The sequence below is a fragment of the Diadema antillarum genome, unplaced genomic scaffold (assembly GCF_040938485.1).
Source record: "Diadema antillarum isolate AM-2024a unplaced genomic scaffold, OU_Dant_1.0 seq00001679_RagTag, whole genome shotgun sequence".
In the NCBI taxonomy this organism is placed as follows: domain Eukaryota; kingdom Metazoa; phylum Echinodermata; class Echinoidea; order Diadematoida; family Diadematidae; genus Diadema; species Diadema antillarum.
The window spans coordinates 399,296-417,475 of NW_027272374.1; the positions used below are offsets into that span (position 1 = coordinate 399,296).

An 18,180-nucleotide genomic window follows, 5' to 3' on the forward strand; every position below is an offset into this window, starting at 1 on the left:
AATGACCAGAACGACACGAAAACCAACACCTAGCACGATCTTATGATAAAAACCTATCTCTAGCACCACAGCTCTTGCGCAGGAGGGGCCAAACAAACACCGACTGCAGTTCTCCAAGATGACGCTATCGGCAGACTTAACTACCGAAAGTCTTAATTACGTTTGCTTGATTGCCATTTAATCTGAGGGCTGAGCGGGGAGGGGGAGGAAATTACGCTGTCAAAAATAGATGCCCCGCCAAGATCTTGCGCTACAGATTTCTGGTGTTCAGGTTACCATGGCAAAATGTAAATTTGCTCGTTTCCAAGTCTGGTTAAAGAGTAGTCGAAGAACAGGAAAGCAAAGAAAAAACAACCTTGCGAGCACGAATCAACCAGGAACAAAAACAGCAGCAACACCATACACATACAAGATTGTAATTATGTAGATAGATGAAATGGGGAAACATGGACGAGCAGTTCAGCATGTACAAAAGTACTAGGTTAAAGTAATTCAATCTGAAATGTGCTTCAACAATTTGCTATAAATATGGACGATGCAAAACACCTCACGCATCAATACCCAACAGCTACACATGTAATACTGCCTGCATCTCTCTGGATAAGGCTTCAGGGCCAGGTGTGTGAACAAAAATTCCCATTAACCCATTGAGGATGGGCTGACTTTGCCACAACATGCATTTCCCATACACACCTGCCCGAGTATACTTGGGACTCGTCCTCAACGAGTTAAAATTTGTTGCAGCCTCCACACTGGACAGAGGAGCCCGCAATTGAAATTTCCCACGTGACAACCGCAATCCCCATGATCTCCTCCGGAGGACAGCGGGAGTTAAGGGATGAATTCAAACAGCTTTCCCCCGATTGATGCCAGTCCGCGGAGTTCATCTCTTTCTCAACAGGCTGACTACTGGCTATGGTCATCGAACGACAACCGTCCGCTAACGACAACAACGACAATTGTCATACCCTCAGGGGTTCGGCAGAATACCAGGTTGCCTTGAAACGCAGAATCTCACAATCTTTTGACCCAGAATCTAGATCCTCGATGGAGTCTCGGAGCGTCTTCTACCGCAGTCCAACAGATGAGAGTGGAAAGAAAGCACAAACTGCCTCTCCTTTTACCAAGCTATTCTTCTCTTTGTGCCATTTATACCAATCAGATACTTTGGCATTGTAATGTTAACCTCAAGCAAGGCTTGTTCTCATTATCTTTAATATTTTTTTTTTTTTATTTCGACATTGCAGTTTATGCAAAGATTGAAGTTCACATGCATGTCCCATCTCATTCCTTTCAGAACTTTATTTCCTTTCTTACATCAGCAGCCAAATTGTCAACCTGAGATACTATGGAAGTCAATGTAATTTGGCGACTTTAGCAGCAATATCCAATATTACTCAACAAAAATTGTACGGCTGAACAGAAACAGCATGCAATGGCACTTTTAAATGTATTGTATGACACCTGATGAGCAATCCATCAATCAGATAACTAGAAACTTTTTGTGTTGTGTAACAGCCAACGTTTATCAGAAAATATGTTAACTACGTTACTTTATACCTGATCTTATAAAGTCAAATACAGTAGTAGGAAAAAAAAAGAGGGAAAGAAGGCTGCAATTGAAAGAGTCATACATGATCTGAGACGAGATCTATGCACCGGGCCTCTTATGGCACAATCTTCAACTTACCGAGTACGAGAGTGGTAATATTGCATGCGAAAATGAAGATGGCCAACGCGCACGTCGAGACGAGGAAGAGATAAAAATAGCGATAATTCCTCTTCCCGACGCAGTTTCCCACCCATGGACAATGATGGTCAAAATTTTCTGCGGAAAACAAAATGAGACGAAATTTCCACTAATTATGTGCTCTTCTTTCTCAAGCAGCACATGCCTTTAGGAGAAATTCAGAACTGTGCACAAAACATGGACATAAAGACTTCATGAAAAGACACCTCAGTCATGACTACATAAAACATACAAAAATACACACACACAAACAAACAAGTTCACACATTAAACTTTTTGTTAAGTTCAACATGAACAGTGTACAAAGAAAAAAAAATCATTAGTTGTTGTCATACAATACCAAACATAGTACTGATCCTAAAACCTTGATACTGTACAATATAAAGTGAATGCTGTTATTTTTCATGAGGGTTTCATTTTCGTGAATTTTGCAAATCACTCTTAGCCAGCCAATTCAACAACATGCAGAAATATTGTGAACAGATGGATATTACATGTAGTAAACTTACAATAGCCTCGGTGCAAAAACAACATTTCGCAAAAATATCTGTTACCTCCTCTTTCGTGATAATATCTGCACACAAAGGATAGTTAATGGTCAGAACCATGTTTACACTCCTATACAGAAGAGGGCATAAGTTAATGCTGACAATAAATTTGCATCTAGGCTAACAGGCAGTCAACATCTTGTTTAAATGCTCTTCTATTGCCATGGCACATCTCCAAATATTTCACTCAAATTGTTATATCTTATATCAAAGTGGAATGATGACAAAGAATATAACTAAAAGCATTTCTATCACTTTGTGAAAGAGATTACTGACCATGGTGCCATGTTGGATAGTGTGCTACATGTATTCTTGATGTATTATAGTGTGAGGTCAGTGATTTTTAAAAATCCTCTAGCTATTCTGTTTATTAAAGTGATACTTTTTTTGCTCCCCCCCCCCCCCCCACAAACCCGTTCAGTTGCATGTTAACAGCAACATAAACGCAGAAAACTTTATATTGATATTGTGTGGCCATCAAATGTTCATACATAGACTTCTGCATTTATTCAAATTCAAGGCTGAAGGGGGGTGGGGGGGAGGAAAACTTACCAACACAATTGTCACAAAGGCTGCAATGTGATACCCTGGGTGGACGGAAAATTTTGCAGGTAAAGCAGTATTTGAGAATGATCGTCTGTCCCCGTATCGTCACCTCTTTCGTCCGGGGCGGTGGCCGGTATTGGGGGTTGTCCGGGTTGGGTGGCTCTGTAAAGAGGATCAACAGAGAGAGTGCCTCAATGATTATTCAGGGTACTCGAAGGCAGGAAATGAAAAAAGTCGAAAGGAGCACAATGACAGGTCGGGACTTCCACGTCGCGTTCAAAAATATACACACACATCCTGTAATACTCCATTTCAGCTCCTTTCATCTAATATACTGTACAAGCTATTATTTTTGCGAGGGTTTTATTTTCGCGAATTTCGCGAATCACAGTTGGATCGCGAATTTAACAACACACGAAAATGTCGCCAGACGCTAGAGTAATAGTACATTTAAATTGGCGTAGGTGTCAACTCGCGAAAATAACATCTCGCAAAGAAGTGACCTCCTCATTCGCGAAAATATCTGTACGCGAAAATAACGGCGTATACAGTAACAGAGGAATCCCCTCGCTTCCCCTCTCCCCCCCCCCCACCCCCGTACCTCAATGCATTACTTATTTAAAAAACAGATACATTATACATTGATGTGACATACTGATCATTTTCATTTGCTTGAACATTAATCATATAGTATTCAGTGCCTAGGGTACAAAGACCACAAGGAAAAGGAAAAAGAATATAAAGGAAAAACAAATCAAGCCCATTCTATTTCAAAAAGTAACTCCAAAGCTACTGACATTAAACAGACACTACGAACATTACACTCTCCTTCCTGTTATCCTGTTATTGTATGGATGATGTAGAGGCAAGGAAACAACCTTACATCACATCATACTCTCTCAACTTCTCTAGAGTTTGAAATCAAACAAACTACTTAGGACATAATACCTTAACAGACTCTTACCAAAATACTGTAAATGCACAAACTTTTGCAGCGCATTAATTTTCGTGCATTTCGCGCCACTTTGGGCTATCATAAATTCTAAAAAAACAAAAAAACAACTAACAAATAAACAGCACAAATTTCAGCAACATAGAAAATAGCTACATGTACAAGGCCTGGCAGTCACCTGGTACACATATAAACATAATAATCTTTAATTCTTCTGATATTAGTAGGCTTGTTTTTACACATAATGCATGACTCGGGCATGTGTGCAGAGCCAATTAGATAGGTATAATAGGGAAGTTATGGTCCACACCTACTCATAATATTAGCTCCATATAGTGCATCCCCTTTAACACTAAATCCACTCCGGAAAATGCTGACTACAAGTGCAATATGCATTCATTAGGACTTTAATTTCAAGTGAATTATTACAAGAGGCACATGGATGTACTCTCAGACTACTTGTTTTCTTGATCGTCTGCCAAATGAGCAACTTCAACCACGCGATGACGACCGCAGAAAGCTATTCCCGTTTGAAACATACAAATGCACACAAATTATGCATGCGACATTCAAACAAGTGGCATTATACAAGCATGCCCATGTGCAAGCTGTAAAAACATTGTTTGTGGCCACACCTACATTGTATCCAGCATGTTATGCGTTGTTGCACTTGCGTGACACAGTATTCCCGGACCATTGAAAACAATGCCACATAAAATCCGGGAAAATCAGGAAGTTTAATGGGTCCCTGCTCTCAACAGGCAGCCACAGAAATGTCTCTTGAAAGTCAAATGAATTTCCAAATGTGACTATTTGTATATCACCAATGAAACTGAAATAAAGTGTTTTCATGTTGTGTTTTGTCTCTTGTCAAACGTTGTAGGCCCTACTTTTTGTCCTTTGTTGTTCCTACAAGTGTTTGTTCTATGTTTATTCTTTGTATGCTTTTTGGAAATGTGGTAAAACAAGAACTCCATATCAAAAATAGAATAAAGACTGTGAAAAAAAAAATATACATAGTGAGAGAGAGAAAAAAAAGCCAGGTAAAACCTCCTCACATCTTCTTGCCGTACATTGTAAACCAGTATGCACTCTGGCATTTTATGACATATACAGTAGATCTCCATCAGAAAGAATCACTTAGAAAAAAAAAAATATAAAAAGGGTGAAAAACCAATTTTACAAACAAACAACAGCATATCGTAACCTGAGAGCAACATAAAAGTGTGTAAATATTTTGTACATTTTTATGTTGTTGTTGTCCTAACTCAGAATGTGAGATAAAGTCCAAAGACATTCTTTGTTAAAAACCTTTTAAGCAGTCAAATGTACTCTATACCGAGTGTCTCCCAAAAAGCGGAATGGTGGATTTTCAGTACCTTGCGTTCTAAAAGTGATATATTTTTTCACATCATTAGAAAGAGCATCTTCCGCAGAAGACAATGATACCAAAATCATTAAATTTGGTTGAGTATTTTTCATTCTACGTCATTTTCTTTATATGCAGTCATTTTCAATTTTTTGCGACTTATGAGATAAAAATTTGGGTGCGACACGCATTCCAAACGGTGAATTGTGTAAGCTCGTTGATCCATGTTAATAAAAGATAACGCTTTCATATTGGGCTTGCACACACACACGGACACACACACACACTGTTTTTTCCTGGCCCGTGCCCAATGTGAAAACTGTATCTTTTGTTGACATGGATTACCGAGCTTACACAATGTTCACCGTATGGATCGCGTGTCGCATTCAAATTATTATCTCATAAGTCGCAAAAATCAGGCGAAATTTGAAAATGACTGCATTTTCAGAAGATGCTCTTTCTGATGATGTCAAAAAATATATCACTTTTAGAACGCAAAGTACTGAAAATCCACCCTTCCGCTTTTTTTTGGGACACCCGGTATATGCGCCAGTAGTACCACGGAAGACACATCGGACAAAGCAGTCATGTGACCAAGATTACTGCATGCTACATGTACCATTACAGTATGCTAGTATAGCTAATTCTTCCTACTCAGACAAGCCTGCTCTTTGGGTGGTAAAACCCTCTTCTCATTTCTGGACAAACAAACTTCCATACACACATACACACTTACAAATAATAAAAAGAAAAAAAATGTAGGTATAGATACACACATACATGTATACAGAAGTATATGTACCTAATATATATTTTGCACATGTGTACATGTTATGTATTAGTTCAGGTCAAGATGAACTCCATTATTATTCCACCAGCTATAAATGGAGGTCCGATTCTCCTTCCTCACTTCTGACTTGGCGCTTGTTAGCGTCTCTAATAAACATCTACGGCTGACCGAAGGCTCATCTCATTATCGAGGCGATGCCCCGAAATATAATCCCCAGGATTTAGCTCTCAAATGCCTGATTTGGAAAAGGAACGTAGGCAAATTCTGATCTCCAAAATGTCAAGCTAACTGGAGAAGGGCCCAGGCCGTCACCTGCAGAGGATTTAATCTGATTTTCTCGAGGACAGCACTAGAACTCGTGGGCTCTTTGATGTAGAATACAAGAAGAGCACAAAAAGAACAAACAAGGAAAGAATAAATGCAACAGTGCTACAAATAAAGAGAAACAAATAATTCTGCGAGCAGCACTTAAACCTGCAATGAAAATGTCATGCTACTATTCTCTGACGAGGAAATGTCAAAGATATGAAAATATATACTTATTATATCTTCATTTTGATAGTCAAGACCTTGGTGGACAACTCGGAACTAAGTACTTGGAAGACTAGCGTGAATTTGATCGCAAATTTTGCTATTTTGTTTTTGAAGACAACATCTTTTATCCTCTGAACACTACTCCCCTGGATATAGTGCTTGTATTTTATGTTTTCTTTATGTTCTAACGGCTGGACATGTGGTTATTTAGCAGCGGCTGGGGTGAAAATAAACCCACGATCAGCACATTTTTAAAATAAAACTATCTACTTTATGCCATAATTGGCTTTTGAAATGAAGCTGCTAGATACGGTCTTTTTTAACATTTCTGATAACCCCAAGAAACGTCAATTGACAAAATCCGTAAAAGAAAGGAAGATCGAGGATTCTGAATGTTGACACATTGCCATCTGTATCACCACATAGAGTCATATGCTTGTGCATGCAGCACACTCATTCACACCAATCCACACTCCAGCTCCGACCAGGTACTGCAGGAGAGCTGTTTGTTTTTAATACAGCTACACTGAAACATGGTTCCAAGCATTTCAGGAAAACAAAATTTCCTGATTTATCCCTGATTTTTCCCCTGATGAAATCTCAAATTCCATCAGATAATTATTTCTACTCATTTCCATTTCCAGTCATCCAACGAATGTTGTTTTGATATGCAACAAAATATAACAGAGCCTAACTGACTACTTTTGATTTTTGGGCCAATCAAAATTCCCTGACTTTTCCCTCATTTGAGGCATTTTTATCAAATTCCCTGACTTTTCCCTGACTGGAAAAAAAAGGTTAAATAATTTTCCCTGATTTCTCTGATTTCCCTGAAGGGCTGAGAACCCTGTGAAAGCAACGCATACCCAACCAAGAAAATACAATCGTGAAATACACTGTCAGGTTCTTTTTCATCCTTTCAAAGGAATTCCTCTCGTGTATCTTTTTCTTTCTTTTCCACCACTGCTATGAATCTAAGCTGGCCTTATGGAAGATATGCCTATGTGGAAAATAAAACATGCATACAAATAGACACACAAGAAAAGCAAACAAACAAACAAGAGACAAGTTGACAACTGAGTTTAAAAAGGGATGGTACAGTTTCCATTGAGATGGGGCTTCAGGTTTCCAAATTCTTCCTTTTTTTTTTCAAAATGCTATGAAATATGAAAGAGCAATAATTCTACAAGAGATTCAAAGTTAATTCGATGAAAATTAGTTCTGGAATGACTGAGATACTTGAGTAACCCAAACACAGCAATCCTAATAAAAGGTAGGATCCACCTTTTATCACGATTGCTTTGTTTTACTTTGGGGGTTTTTTTCCGGATATCTCAGCAATGTCAAAACAGATTTTCATCAAATAATGTTTTGATTCATAGAATTGTATGCTTTTTAACATTTCCTAAAGTGGTTTCTTAGTATGATCTTTCAAAAAGTTAAAAGCCGAATCGTCACCTCAACTATAATACTATACCATCCCTTTTCACATCTCTACCTCAGTACTATCTTTTTTACTCACCACTAATAAACTGTTTTTCCCCTAAAAACAAACAAATACAAGAGAATTTCACAACACAACAATCTGTTTGCCTTCAACTCACCTATTTGTTTTTCCAGGTCGGCCAGTTCCGCTGCCGTGCCTCTAGGCAGAATGCCCGGGTCGGAGAAGCTGGTTCGGAAGAGTGTGGCCAAACAGAAGATGAGCATGACCGCGGCTATGACTGGTATGGCTATTGTTACACGTCGGGCCAGGTATGGTGAGCTGAAGGAGTCCGTGAAAACAAACAAAAAGAGTTTAGAGTTATCACGCAAAAATTATCCTGTATTATATGTGACCCACCACAACAAAAGGATCCTAATGTTGCTGATATGGCTGAGCCGAGAAAGTTGAGTTTGAAGTCAGATCATCAAAATCGCTCAAAATAATCAGATTTCTGTTTTGGACGTAATTTTGTAGTGTAACGTATCATCTACCATGGCAAAAATGTGAAATATTACCCCAAAAGGTACTCCGAAGTAGTCAAACCTGTCTATAGTGGCCACCCCGAGGGAGACAAAAAAGTGGCCATTGTAAACAGGTGGCTGCTATAGACAGGGTCGTTAACATGGCTTTACTCATAGGGGGCATTGTGTTTATTGGCCGCATACAGCAGGTGGCCGCCAAAGTACAATGTTGATGGTGGTTGCTATAGACATGCTTGACTGTATTGCAATCTCAAGAGTATATCTGACTGAGGTTGCTACATGATGTTTTTTATTTGCAATTATATCGATAGTAAACAATATATTGGACCATACATTGTACATAAATGTAACATGCAGTGACAATACACCATTGCACGCGAGTTGAGTCAATGGCATGCACCAGCTTTTTTTTTATAGCTGCATGCGGTCCAACCGCATGTCCAACCGATGTACCAGTAACATTCTACCAACCCACTGCTGAACAGAGTTGGCACTTTAGGAATATACAGGAGATTGTATACCATGAGTGAAATTACTAGGTATTTTACACTTTCTATCTCAAAATATTAAAACAACAAAAACAAAACAAAACACACACACACAAAAAATCCCAAACCCCCCAAAACCCTCATTAATTGAATGTATTTTGGCATATTGGGCCAGCCTGACATGTTTCTCGGTACGATGCACCTTCGATGTATTGCAAGCAAATTCTGACTGGCAAAAAATGAATTTTGTTTCCTAATGTGAGGTCCTACAAGATCATGTTGTGTTGAGTTCATGAGGAGGCTTGCTGTACTGTCAAAGCTTTCACCTATAAATACGTATGCTGCAAGAACAAATTTGTACCACAGCTGGAATTCAGAGATTCATGGAAATTAAAACAATCAACAATTTCTCTCCAAAAATATAGTAATTATCATGTATTCACGTGGTAGTTTAACTCTGGAAAGGTATTTTTTAAGTCGCCAATCATCTAATAGATATTAACTTTAGTCAGAAACATCAATGCACACAATAAAACAGTATGAAGCAATGCAAGTAGAGGAGAATTGCAACAGATAGACCCCGTTTACAGTGCGGGGCTGGGCCGAGCCGCGGCCGAGCCCAGCCTCAATTGCAGGGCCGAGCCCCGCAATTTTGTCCATTTACACTGCCGGGCTCGGCCGCGCTGTTAATTCAAACCTTTCAATATTTTGTCGTAGTGGCACTCTGCTTGTTAAACAAATGCAATTTGGTAAAGTCTGGTTTTCAGACCCTTTGCCAAATGAATTCCGTGGCGATGAAGTCACCGTTCGGGCAAAGACCTTTGCCGAAGGAGAAAATCCTTTGCAGGACAAAACCAACTTAAACTATACTTAGTCTAGTTTTCGACGTCAAGGGGGTTAATATCCTGAACAGCGGAATAGTACGGGCAGAGGGTTTGGAAGCCAGACTAAAATTGGCCGCGCATTTGGCCCAGTTTACATTTACACTGAGAAAAGGCCGGGCTCGGCCGCAGCTCGGTCGTGGCCGAGATCACCTCCAGAGCGTGGCCAAATGCGCGGCCAATTTTTGCCCCGCATTTGGCCTTTTGCGCGTTTACACTGAAATGAAGACGGGCTCGGCCGCGGCCGAGCCTCGCACTGTAAATGGGGTCATAGACAGTGCGCTTATTTTCAGGCAAAAGAAAATCTTGAGCAAATGCCATTCTGCCAGTAGTGAACGGATACGGTAACACGGGAGGCTGCAGTATGCATTCTATGAGTCAATTTTTATATTTTATGCTTTCTGCCTCATGCGGGGTTTCAGAGACAGACAACATATATCATATGCAAGGAAAGCAAGATATGAAACCCAAATACTTTTATAACATGTTATTCTGGGCATCATCAGAAAAAGGACATCATGTATGTCAAAAGCTGTTTCTTCATGGCTATAATATAGAACTACGTAGCCATCACAAAATTCAGCCTCCGCAGGAGACACAATGCACCTACAGTGTCCGGTTTGCAAAAGCTACAACTTTTGATGATTAAATTTCTGAAATACACTGTTCATATTTTCTTGTGAACTAAAGATCACAACTGGGCACAACTAGAAATATCACTGAAGGTGATTAATACCCCCGCCCCGTGACGACAGTCTTACCCAAGGAATGATCTTTCCTTGATCTTCTGCCATTTAAATGCCGTTACCATGGCAACACAGCTTCCGACACGTCCGAAAAATATGTCTTGCACATCTTGCCACCAAGACTATTGTGTGTGCCACATTTCATAAGCTTTTGTCAAAAACTGAGGAAGTAGTTCAATCCACAAGATCTTTCCTTGATCTTCCGCCATTAATATGCCGTTACCATGGCAACGCAGCTTCCGACACGTCCAAAAAATATGTCTTGCACATCTTCCCACCAAGACCAATGTGTGTGCCACATTTCATGAGCTTCAGTCGAATACAGAGGAAGTAGTTCAATCCACAAGATCTTTCCTTGATCTTCCGCCATTAATATGCCGTTACCATGGCAACGCAGCTTCCGACACGTCCGAAAAATATGTCTTCCACATCTTCCCACCAAGACCAAGGTGTGTGCCACATTTCATAAGCTTTGGTCAAAAAACTGAGGAAGTAGTTAAATCCGCAAGATCTTTCCTTGATCTTCTGCCATTAATATGCCGTTACCATGGCAACGTACTTTCGGGTACTGTCGAAAAATGCGTCTTGCACATCTACAACCAAAGGCACACATCTGTACCAAGTTTCATGGAAATTGGGCAAAAACTGAGGAAGTAGTTTGCAACACAAAATTTTCCATCATTTTGGCTCATAATATGTGAGCTGTTACCATGGCAACATACTTTTTGTCACTGTCAAGAAATGTGTCATGCTGACCTATATCCTAAGACAAACATTCAATATGAATTCCATGAGAATTGGAAGAACATTGATGAAGCAGTTTTGCCATGAAGCATTTTGCCCTATATTTTACCAATAACATGCCGTTACCATGGCAACGCACTTTTTGCCACTGCGGAAATATGTGTCTTGCACATTAACATATTCAGATGAACATCTGTACCTAATTTCATAAAAATTGATCAAAAACTGTGGGAGGAGTTCGCGACGCAAGATTTGTACCCATTTTTGCCCATAATATGCCGTTACCATGGCAACGTACTTTTGGGTACTGTCAAAAAATACGTCTTGCACATCTACAACCCAAGGCACACATCTGTGCCAAGTTTTATGGGAATCGGTTGAAAACTGAGGAAGTAGTTCGCGACGCAAGATTTGCAACGGACCGACCGCCCGACCGCCCGACCGACCGCCCGACCGACCGCCCGACCGTCCGTTCGTTTGGCGGGGGTATAATAATAATGTGAGTGGTATTTTGTTATATAATCTTCTATTTCAGCTATCACGTAAGGAATATTTTACCTTATATTCTGCTAGCCTATGGCAACCATAATATGTGCAACTTTGCATTTAATCATTCTACGTATCTTGCACAAATCCAATTTGCAGTTTCCACCACTCCCCAATTTCTGTCACCAAAATCTTTTGGTTGGCACTTTGAAGACGCTCCCCTTACAAATCTCCCTCTCCATCAAAACAGGAAACCATACATGAATGTTTGCAGAGAAAACGATCACTCAATGACAACAAGGCTCGCTTGGTGAGGCAGCTCAAAGTGCTCTATCGCTGTCACCATGTCACTTTCATTATATAGTGAGCAATGTCGCCATTAGCTTTGACAGTGACATGGTTTAGTTGTGCAAAAGGCACTTGCACTTTACCTTTGGCCCTTGGGAGCAGTGATTTAAAAAATGTTTAAGATACACGCATTCGATGCATTATATGTGTGGGTCTGTTGTACAGAAAACATCCTACCATATTTAAGATTTTTGCAATAAAGCCTAAAATATAAGGAGATATCAGTATCTTTCTCATTAGACCGTAACTGTAGACAGTTTAGTCTGGAAACATTTTTATCATAACTAAATTGTTCAAATTTTGTGTATTTAACAATACTTAACATCGATTATAATACATATGTACGGATTTGAATTTTTACAGCATCTATCCCTAACTCACATTTCAGAACTATTTTAAAGCACTAATGCTGGGTTTTTGTTTCTTCTGCAAATGGTAAATTATGCCTTCTAAAGGTAAACATGTTTGCAGCATACTGGACACAGTTCATCTTTTTCTGTATTTGCCACACTGTATACTGCATGTAGAGCCACAGGTTGTTTTAACAGTAAACAGGAAACGAAAATGTCTGAATAATCTGAAAGGATACATACATACACACACACACACACACATGCGCGCGCACACACACAAAACTGCTAAAATCTACTTCATCCAATAAATGCGAGCAAGCGGAATAAGATCGAGTCAAACATGGCCTGAGCTCTCAACTCAAGCAGAATCTTCATCGGAAGCAAAATGACATTTGAACACAAAAGCAAGACATGAATATGGACTACATGTACGTAAAAACATTACTGAGTAAAGTGTATCATGAATGTACATCTTTCAGGTTTGTCATTTTGCTTCTAAAAAGAACAGAGTAATACAAAAGAACATGAAAGAGAGAGAGAGAGAGAGAGAGATAGCTCCTCTAGAGATACACATAGAACAAAAAACAACAACAAACTCAATATAACAAACACAAATTCAAAACAGGAGGAGTGAAGAATAATGTTTGTTTCCTTTTTCCTCTTAATATTCTGGAAAGACAGAAAAATGAAAACATTCCATTGTGCTGTCTTTTATCAATTCACAATTTTGCAAATCAATGACATTTAAAGAGTCTAGAAATGGTCAAAAATGCAGTTTTCTCATCCTTCTTGTCACCTTGAAATGACAGACACGTAAACCAGCTTCAACATGGAAGAGGGGTTTCCCCTACATGTAAGTGACACTATGTTTACTCAAGGTTACCCATGGATACATTGTACGTCCATTGCAAGTAGTCTTCAGTCAGCTGATATTCTACATAAATTATTCTCTGTTGATGTTATCGTTCAGAGAAATGGGAGTTACACTGTCTGACACATTTTGGGGAATACTGGCTAAAATCTATATCAACTTCATGACGGAAATCATGAGTATAAGGGCCTAAATCAAACTTACACTTGAGCATCTGACTGAAATTTGCCTATAGTCTTTCAAAGATATCATTTTCATATTCATTTTATAATATGTATTTATTTTGTATTAATCAGTGATCAATTTGCTTGTAGTGAAATTTTACAATTCATATAGTCTTATCAATGCTTTTTATTGATGAATATTCACTGAAGTACTGTATGTGATGTGCATGAGAAATCAACATTTGGCTACTTCATCAATCTTAGTTTTAAGCTGCATGCTGTTTTTTTTTTTTCCACAGATTTCATGATACCATGGTCCTCAATGGATATTTGAGGTAAAAAGAAATATTAAAGAACAAAGAACAAACGTTTCAACACTTTCTTCTTCTTTTTTTTTTTTAAGAAACAGAGATTGTTTTCTTCACATTTGCTGTAACAAATTTATTCTATTTCAAGCAATGAATACACAGCCACTGTTTTTAACATGATCGAGATAGGGAAATGCTGCACTCTTTGTAAAGCATTTTTTTTTTTTTTTTTGGGGGGGGGGGGGGGCACATTTATGATTCATGCTGAAAAATTTGGCATTGGCCTAAATAGCCTATTTGCATCACAATCACAGTTAAAAGCACATCTTTGCAATCTTTGCAATGGCACTTACGTACGTACGTGCAAGTTTCCCCTACCTATGTACACATTATTGTAGCTCTCTTCTCTCTCTTTCTCTCTTACGGTAACCCTTTACACGTCAGCTTGTGTATCCATACAACATCTACACACTGAACAGGATGTTGAAGTCAAAGAGGAAAAAAAAAAAAAACAGCTTGCCATTTTTTAATAGCAAAGCAATTAATTTTGTCCTCATAATAGGTCACTACCTACATCATGATGTCAAAGGTATTTTGAAATGGTAATCCTGAGGATTGAAATGCATTAAAAATTCCAGAATCTCTTCCTCTCTCTCTATTAGATATACATGTAAATGCAAAATTAACTTGAATTCGGGTGAACTCAAAAAGAAAAAAAAGAAGATACCTTTTAACTTGGAGGGCTATGCTCTTATCAAATGCAGGCTTACCAGCACTCTCCTAAAAGTGCACCAAAGTATGACCATTTACATGAAAATACCATTTGATTGTGTTATATAAATATACAATTGTATGTACAGCTCAACATTCAATTCCATGAAAGCATTCCTGGGCAACATACATGGGTATGGGTATGGAGTGTATGAGCCTATTACAAGTTCACAGTGTATGAACTTCACAGGACAAACTACAAATTCTTCTCGCTTTGAGAAGGTAATGAGACCATTTAATATGAAATGAGTTTTAAATCTCATTACCTTGCATGATGCAGATTTTGTTTGTTTGTTGTTTTTTTTTAAAAATAATAATCTATATTAGCAATAGAAATCTCCCACAGGCACACATTAGGCATGGCAGGAAACACAAACATGGCTTCATAGTGAATGAAATGATTGTTACTTGAAAAGCCCGCATGACTGGGGCGTGGAATTGAGGAAGGATAAGTGTATTCATTACACTCTAGGGGATCTATTTCAGGGTGTACCCGACATCCTCTACCGGCTTTAATACATGTATAACATTCATGGCTTTAAATACACGTACACTTTAGGTGTATATTCTGCATAATGGTCTAAAGAGACCTGTACTAATCCCCCCCACCCCCCCCCACCCCGACTGTGTTAAGCCAGAACAAAATCCCTTGAAAGCTGTAACATTGGAAAACAAACTAATACATACTTTTAGGCCTACAGATAAACGTATTGTTGTATACACTGTACAATGTATATGAATTTCTGTATACATGCATTGGTGTATTACATACACACAGACCTTAGAGTCTGTTTTTTTTTTAAACAAAGCAATGACAAAAGACTCTATTGCACCTCATACTGACAGTGTATGTACATTAATGTAAACGTATCTTGAGAAAAAACAGCCTTCAGCAACTGACAGAACATATCATGGGGGGGGGGGGTGGGGTGCTGGTTTTAGAAGGCAATAAGTTCACTATGTAGTTTGACATCCATTTCAAAGTTAATTAAAATGTCATTTATAAGTCTAGTAAACTCTAACACTTGGCCAGTACTCATGCTTCTCACAAGAGCAAATTATCCTTTTGAATCAATTGCCGTGGCAGAAAGTGACAAAGTGTGATCATGACAGCTGGCTATTAAACACTGTATAACTTCAAGGGAAATGAAACCCAAATACATAATGTATGCATATCAGTTAAGTGAATGCAGCAGTACTAGTACATAGTAAAACACATCAGTGTAAGCTTGAGGAAAATCTGACATTTTGTTCAAAAGTTACAAATTTTTCAAGTTTTAGTGCAGTCATTGCAGGATGAGTATCATGTACAATAGCTTGTGATATCATAGTGTACATGTATGAAGAATAATATATTTAATAAAATATGAAGAAAAATCAACATATTTCACTTTTCTATCACAGTGAAAGAGCCATCGACTCTCCTCTTTCAGAAAGCAGGGGGAAAAACATTACCCTTGACATTTACAGAAATGTCAGTGACAAGTTAAAGGAATGTGTACTTTTCATTTAAAGAATATATATTTTCTTTCATTGAATCTCCATGATTATGTGAGGTCAATTCCCTTGAAAAAGATAAAATTACTTGCCCTGTGTACCTCTGCTAAAAAAAGAAAAAAAAAATGGAGAGGTACACAACTTGCATACTGAGTCTATGTTTGTACACTTGAAACATAAAGAAAGCAGTCCTCACCTGCATGATAATAAAGTAGATATTGCAGGGGCGTTGTCCTAATGTGAACATACACTATTTTTTATTCTGCCCCCAAAAAATAAGAGCAAATGCTGCTTATGAAGATGGCTGTAAATTGGGACAGATAACCTATCTATTACTATCAACGAGAATTAACTACAAATCTGGTCTTGATTTGAAAACACAACCAGAATCATGACTCCATTTATGGAATCTATGGCAATTTTGAAGGAAAATCAATTTGTTTGCAAGGGTAATAATAACAATATTAATGATGATAATGATAATGATAATAATACTTAATAATAATAATAATAATAATAACAACAACAATAATAATAATAACAATAATAATAATAATAATAATAATAATAATAATAATAATAATAGTAATAATAATAATGATAAAATAATAATAATAATAACAATGTTGTTATTATTATTATTTTATTAATAGTGTAAATTGAACCACTCAACATACAGAATAAGGCATGCAGACTTGTAGTCAGAACATCAATGCTGCTATTAACATATTTGGGTGTATTATTATCACTATAAACAAGAATTCTTTGTGGGAATGAGTCACATCTCCAGTTGTACATATGGGGGGGGGGGGGGAGGAGGTTTAGGTGGCATGTTTCAGCATTTATTTTAATAGAAGAAGTGGCTTGGTGCAAACGGGCGATAATGGTCTGCACATACACGTCATAATTGATGTCACATAATTCGTGTGCCAGATGACTCACAATATGGCATTTAAGGATAGATGCACGGTCATGCAATACGCCGTGTTGTTACCTGGGAATTAACGATATTGAGTATTAACAGTGCATCGCATCCATAGGCATGTGCACAGCATCTGAAGAAGGCCTGTCAAACCTGCCTATAACTGTCACACAGCGCTATAAAGCATGCATGATATTATTTGTACACTGTGCGTGCGGAAGAGTATACAGTATACACACATCCACAGATATATTATGTACATGGTTCATGGTCCAGTGACTTTCTGAGTAAACATGGGTAATGGTGACACAGCACATTTCAAGGTCAACCTATTGTTGTCATTGTTGCGGTTGCTTACCATAGTGTTCCTATTCATTTTAGATATCTCTGCCACGTAGCATCATATTCATTATTTTGGCACACCTGTGTTTGTTTTTTTTTCCTTATCCACTCTGAGGAATCATTGATGATGATTATTATTACATCCTATTTATCTATCAACTCAGGCCTGCATCACATGCACACTAACCCATTTTCCCTTCTGGTCCGAACCTTTCAATTTATACTGGTCTTGTCCTTTTTTCATCTGTCTCCGACAATGTCATTTTAATTTGTTATTCTACCTTTTATGTCGGACCTGTAAATTTTAGCAATCCCTGAAAATTTGCTGTTCTGTCAGTGACTTTTAGTAGTCTTGGACCGTCGCACCAGTGCAAGTGTTTAGCCTTACCATAGCATTAATGTCTAGACTTTCTTGTTTGACACCAGACCAAAGACCACTGCATGTGTATCTTTTTAACCCAGTGATTCTGTTCCATGGGCTTTGGAGAGTGTGTATGGTACAGTACAACATGTACCGTACTATCAAATTAAAGGGCTTTTCTGTGCCATCAGTACTCCAAAGCATACAAAGGGTTATTGAGTAGACGGCACCTGTAGTGCAACAATCTATGACATCAACAGAGACTCCAACCCAATGCACCTTCTGATCTGGAGATTCTCCCACCTGAAACCCCTAGCAAACGGGAGACTCCAAGTTGATGTGTGCGAAGTTCCTAGGGTTCTAGATGCTCTCTGGTGCTATCTTAAAAGACTTATTTTTTTCAACTTACAATAGCAATAAGTAAGAAATCCTTTCCAAAGA

At 38.3% G+C, this 18,180-nt stretch overlaps 1 protein-coding gene across 1 annotated transcript in view; it reads right to left on the reverse strand.

The window, feature by feature from the left end:
• The window catches only part of LOC139711652 (palmitoyltransferase ZDHHC18-like), a gene marked incomplete at its 5' end in the record, with an annotated part of 39,040 nt that extends 22,997 nt beyond the window's left edge, over positions 1-16,043 (reverse strand). The window contains 4 exons of the mRNA XM_071623514.1: positions 1,691-1,828; positions 2,851-3,006; positions 8,094-8,266; positions 15,944-16,043. Coding sequence (XP_071479615.1) covers positions 1,691-1,828; positions 2,851-3,006; positions 8,094-8,266; positions 15,944-16,043 — 567 coding nt within the window. The remainder of the gene's footprint in view (positions 1-1,690; positions 1,829-2,850; positions 3,007-8,093; positions 8,267-15,943) is intronic.
• Between the last annotated feature and the right edge of the window lie 2,137 nt (positions 16,044-18,180).